This window comes from Anolis sagrei, chromosome 1, assembly GCF_037176765.1.
Source record: "Anolis sagrei isolate rAnoSag1 chromosome 1, rAnoSag1.mat, whole genome shotgun sequence".
Lineage (NCBI taxonomy): Eukaryota > Metazoa > Chordata > Lepidosauria > Squamata > Dactyloidae > Anolis > Anolis sagrei.
Genome location: NC_090021.1, coordinates 165896418 through 165902443, shown reverse-complemented (window position 1 = coordinate 165902443; position 6026 = coordinate 165896418). Strand labels below are relative to the sequence as shown.

General features: G+C 41.6%; 1 protein-coding gene across 14 annotated transcripts in view; it reads right to left on the bottom strand.

Moving 5' to 3' along the window:
• Positions 1 to 4000: 4000 nt before the first annotated feature.
• The window catches only part of ABI2 (abl interactor 2), a 67100-nt gene continuing 65074 nt past the window's right edge, over positions 4001 to 6026 (bottom strand). For all 14 annotated transcript variants that reach the window (XM_060782937.2, XM_060782931.2, XM_060782973.2 and 11 more), the window contains one exon: positions 4001 to 5020. In XM_060782937.2, coding sequence (XP_060638920.2) covers positions 4845 to 5020 — 176 coding nt within the window. In that variant the 3' untranslated portion in view covers positions 4001 to 4844. The remainder of the gene's footprint in view (positions 5021 to 6026) is intronic.

Here is a 6026-nt window from a genome sequence, read left to right as displayed (position 1 = left end):
TCAAATACTCAAAGAATAGTATGAAACCTTTTGACACCTTCACTTTATGCCTGATAGAAGGACCTGAGGAGGGATTTCTCAGGCCCTCTCACCTCGCCCACCCTCCCAACCCACCCCACCCTCCTTTTTTAACAATTTAAAAGAAGGACCGTTGGAGAAAATGTACAATTTATAGATGGAATACCACCCTCACTGACTTGATATAGCATGCAGTCTATGCAACATTACATACAGAAAGAGTCTGGTTACTTTGGGCCTTGTACATACAGAATCATCCCCTAGACATCCTACAGATTTCAAAGTACAAAATAAAAAATATGCATGAAATCCAAGGAATTTCTTTACAACAATAGTACTGTAGAATAAAAAGCAATAAGACCAGCAGGAGGCAAGCCCCACAGGAAGAAGGCCATGGCCTGGCGGAGAGTAGGGAGCAGCCAGAGGCTTGGAACGGCAGGCCTGGTCTTCTGACTCTCCATACACACAACCAAAGAAACACATCCGTTGAAACAGTGCACTGAAGCTCCTTATGAGCCATTTCTGCATTTGACTGCACTTTTATAAACACTCCAGCCACAGTCTCTGAAACCTCTCCAAACTGTGTGAAGATTTCTGTTAAAACTAAGGGGACTATGGAATCTAGACCCAATCTTCCTGGATCAAGTATGCATTTGCTCTTTAGCTCTGGTGGTCAGGACCTTGCAAAGGGACAGAGTTAAGGATTCAAACACATTTTTCAGGGCTAATGCTAAAGCAATGGAATGCTAGGGGTAAGCGTTCCTCAGTCTGATTGTGTACTCTATTTAAGGTAAATGATATGACATTTCCCAGAAGGGCAGAGAACAAACCAACTCACCTCTGACATGATGAATTCAAAATTAAGGCAGACTGCTTTTCTTTTCCTCTTTTTACTGTTTTGGAAGGAGGGAGAGAGGCAAATGAAAAGTGGTGTCCTTAAGAAACTGCCCATAGCATGCAGGACCCCATACCAGGAGTAAAGTGCATCAGTAATGAGAAGAATCAAAGCTACGACTTTTGTATAAAGCAAAGGGGAAGAAGCTTCTCCTCCTTCAGCAGCAATTAAACCAGATTGCGCTCTTAACTGTGCCCTCCTCATTACATCTGCCTTTTCATAGTTTTGGATAATCTTTGGGAAACAAGGCAGAATGGGGGGAGAAAATTTCTGGCTGCTTTGATTAGAATTGCAAATATAATTGGACAATTTTCACATTTCATTTCTTTGATCCTTTGAAAACCTCATCTTCAGGCGCACAGGTTCATGTGCCTCAGTTTATCAATTAGCCATAACTTGTCATTGCCCCTGGCCTTGTCACTTTCATTCAACAATGTAAAAAACTCAGGTGAGAGGAAGAGGACAGCATCCCCACACGGGGAAATGGACAGAAGTAGATTCCTTCTCTAAAACTCTGCATAAGATCTCATCCTTTATAGAGGCACCAGGGCTTTCTCACTCCTGAGCAGGGACTTGAGGAGCAATACTATAGTAAGCACATTTGTGGGTGCCTGAACTTCCAGAGCTTCTTTGCAGGCTAGGATATCTCAGGCTTGTGCACAATACCTTTAAAGATGCTATTTGACACTGATTCATCATACTAAGAATGGTAAATCAATTCTAGTCAAATATAGATGCATAGGAACCTTGACATACACACATCCAATATGAGGAGCAGAATGATCATACAAGAAACTTGTTTCTATGAGCCAGAGGAGATGGTTGAAGGATTATGGAAGCTCATAGAATCAGTAAGGGTTAAAGTTGGAAGTGGCCTCAAGGGCCATCAAGTCCAATCCCATGCTGCACAAAAATACACAATCAAAGCTTGCAATCTTACCTAGCCAGCTCATGACCTTCCTAAAATTCTTTGCTATGACTGCCTGAAATAATGCGTGGCTCTACTGGGATTGGTTAGAAGTGAGGTGGGAAAGAAACTTCCATTGGGATTTTAAAACATAGCAGTCAATATATGTAATACCAGCTTTGGAGCTGTACTTTTCACAATTTTATCTCTGAAGTCATTTTAGCATCTGTGATGGCATGAGCACTAAAGGACCAAATTATTTCCAGTATGGCAGATGTGTTTACAAAGGTTCTACTACAACTAGGGTGAGCACTACTGGGCAACACATGGCCCATGAACCCCACTTTTCTGACTTTTTTACCCCTAATTGTAGAGAGCCCTCAGAACATGGGGAAAGACAACAAAATATCCTGCATGAATCTAATTCCACCGCAAAACTCTTTATCTTACTTCCAAGCATTACAGTTAATTTCTGGTCAACCCGAGTCACCCTCACCCCCATTTCAATGCCTGCCTGGACAAAAGTCTGAAAATTATAGCTCCAAATTATCACATATTTTAATGTGAATTTTGGACCACAAATACTTTCCTTCTCAATTACTTATTCATTACTAATGCAAATCATGGCTAATAATTTCATTCGGGTCATGAGCTATCTCAAAAAGGTATCTCATTGAATGTTTCCAGATAGTACCAATAAACCTGTTTTCAAACCTTCTGGCACACTGAACATGTTCCATCCTTCTAGAGCTTGAAGAACCACAATGTGAACCTACTCTTAATGGAGGTGGCTCCACCTAGCCAAACTATATTTCAGCTCCCCAAATATATCAGTTCATATGTTTTTCAACTGCAGTTTCCATAATCCACCATCACTGGCTCTGATGACTGATGACAGTAGTAGGATAAAATCATGTGGAAGGTCACAGTTACTCACCTCTCCTGTGAGCACTGTGATCCCATTTTAATGCATGTAGTCAAAGGAGAGCATCTTAGTCTTAAGCTTTGAATCTGTAACCTTTGCAAGCACCCTGATCACCCACATAAGCAGCTGTAATCTTGGAGGCTATAGCCATCTATAGCAGGATAATGACTCTCGGTAATACCTGAAGTTTGTTCATGGCTCTAGCAACAAAAAAAAAAGACGTTCCACAACCCTCCTACTGTGGTGGTTAAACCAACACAGTCTGCACAGATTGTAAAACTAGATGCAAAACCGGGTTTTGCTGGATTAATTAATTTTGAGCTAGTTGAAGAAAGGCTAGTACGTCATATTTAAAGTGTCATCTCAATGCATTCTCGTCTGGTCTGTGTAGCCTAACAGATCATTGTAAGCAACTCAGATGATACAAGAAATGTGTGGTCACCGTCCACATACCTTGTATTAAGGAGGAGAGGTGGAACTAGGATTGAAAATGGAGCAGATACAGACTGCACTGACCCAGCAAAATTCTTTCCCTCAGATTAGTCTATCTGCCAAAGGACAGAAGCTGCTCCTGCAAACAACATGAACTTCTTCCTACATTTCTCTTCTTTCCACATTTTCACTCATCTCAGGCACAATCCTGCTCGAGAACTTCAATAGCTGCTGATTAATCAAATACACCTACATTTCATGCATCATCCAGTGTGGTCCTAAAATCCCAAGAGCTGTCATAGAAGGGTTCCATTGACATATAGGAAAAACAACCATCTCATTGGGGGTGGAAGAGAGCAATGGTTCTCATCAGTTTCCAATTAGTGTTCAAAGAAAACCAGAAAAAAGCGAGCCCTTTGAAATCCTTGCAAAATCATCCGACACTGGGCAATATTTGCCTGCCTGTGCAGGCCATTTGCAATAGCCTCCAAGATCTGGAAATGGACAAATAATGTACATGGTGATAAATATTTGAGTTGATTAGGGCTTTATCTGATCCATATCATAAACCCAAAACTTTTCCCTTCCCTAGATATACTTGTTCCCCCAAGTTCTAATTTCCCAATTTATAAAACATGAGGTGATTCCAGAAGACCACATCGAGTCTCGGTGAGAAGTACCAGGGCTGAGGGCTGAAGTGCATATCCACCACATCTGGCACACACATGCTCTGAAAGCAGTAACTGAACAACATGGAGAACATCAGGCAAGAAGGTGTAAACCATTCTCACAATATTTTGCAAACTGGGAAACAGAATATGGCTGCCTGTAAAATCAAACATAACCTAATCTTTAATGTTGACATATTATCTTCCTTCAGGACCTTCCTTCCAACATCTTAAAAGTAATTTAACCATATGAGAGTGGCCATGTTTGTGCTTGAAAAGGATCCACATAACTAGGAGACCATCTCCAATATGACATCCTTATACACTGCCAAATGTAAGAGGCAGCTGAATCGGAAACTAGCTCCTTGCATGTTCAGATCAGGCTACAGGTGCTGAACAACTACTTGATTTAGAGATGCAAGGAACCAACCTGAGATCCAGATGTTTGTCAGCACAATACTACTTCGCAGCAGTTAAAAGTGTGTAGTGTAGGGAGACTGGGAGGGCAGGCTGGGGCAGGGGGCAAGGGAGTGAATGGCCTATCAAAGCCAAGCCTTCCACATTGGTACTTGGGGTGTCCCAATACCCAGGGCTTACAATTATTCCTGAGAAAAATCCCATGTCTAGATTGAATGGGTCACAATTTGAGCAATGGATCAGTTAATTGGCAAGCTCTTTGCATCTCCTGACTCTAGGCCTGAATGGATCTGCTTATTAAAATCTGTCACAATGCTCAGCTCTGCCACTGCTGGCAGAAATGGAAGAGCCATTTCTTCAAAACAACTGAAATCACTATTTTATAAAAAGGGAGGGGGGAAGTAAAACCAAGAATCAAAGAAAATAAACTTGAGTGTTTTTGTTACAATGATCTTTCCTTCGTTCCTCCCATCCTTCAGTTCACATGCCAGGGTCTCTCCCAGGGCCGGTGGAGGTCTGGGGAAGCCCACAGTCTCTTGGCAAGCAAGGGGCAAGGGTGCCTCTTGCCCTCCACGGCAGTCTTCACTCCGAGTAGTGCATGATGGACTCCACGTAGTTCCCTGGGAAGAGTCCGGTCACTCCGTTCATGACACCTTCATACCACCCATCATCATTTTTCTTAATGACATAAATGATGGCACCTTCCTGAAAGGAGAGTTCGTCCTCCTTGTCTTTAGAGTAGTCATAGATCGCCACAACTAGGAACAAACACAAAAAGAAAAATAAGTGTGCCTTAAAGAACCATTGACGATGGTAATCTCAGCTTCTCAACACTTTAATGCAGCCCTTCCTTCCAAACAGCAGCGATTTCTCTTTTCTGCAGGGATAAGCAACCCCCTGGCTCTCCAGACGGTGTGGGGTAGTGTGGTGCCTGGCAGCTTTGCACATTTGTGCTGTCATGATTATGGTACAGTGCACTGCAATTAGTATTTTTAGAATAAGGTAAGCTGTGAAAGTAGGGAGTACATATGCTATTTGACTGAAGAGAGGGCATATTAAGCTTGAAACAGGAGAGTGATAAACGACAGAGGGTGAGGATTAGGATTTGAAGATCAATTTGAAAGTGGGAAGTCATCCTGAGTCCTTTTGTCATTTGGGTTAAAAATAAAGTTTATTAAGTGGTCCTAGTGGGTACAGTTACAGGAGAGCAAGTAGGGATTTACATTAGAACTACAATAAGGTGTTATCTGTTAAAATGTAATAAGAATTTGAAACCACAAATATGTATGACCACACTTTCAATCCAGTTATTTAATAAAATCAGTTTGTTCAAGTATGTTTGTTTTCTTGGCCTAGCCAGTAAGAGCTTTATGAAAGGAGGAAAGATGTTTAGTAAAGCAAAATATGTAGAAGTAAGCTATGTTATTTTTAAAAGTATTTTCCTGCTCTTGAGAAGTGGACTTGAGAAGAGAGGCTGTGGCAAGTTCTAATTCCCTTCATCTTTTCTTAGTACCTCTGTTTTATTGTCTAGGATTTATGGGATATGCAACATAATGTTGGAAGAGTCACACATTCCCCAATTGTGCTTTAGCAGTTACTAATTCAAATGTTGTGTTTATCTCCCTATTTGCCTGAAGCAGTGTTAGGAAACCTGATGCTCTCCACATACTTTGAACAACTACCACAACCCCTAAAATGCTCAAGCTGGTTGAGGTTGATGGGAACCCAGAACATCTGCAGATTCCAAGCTGCCTCCTTTGGATT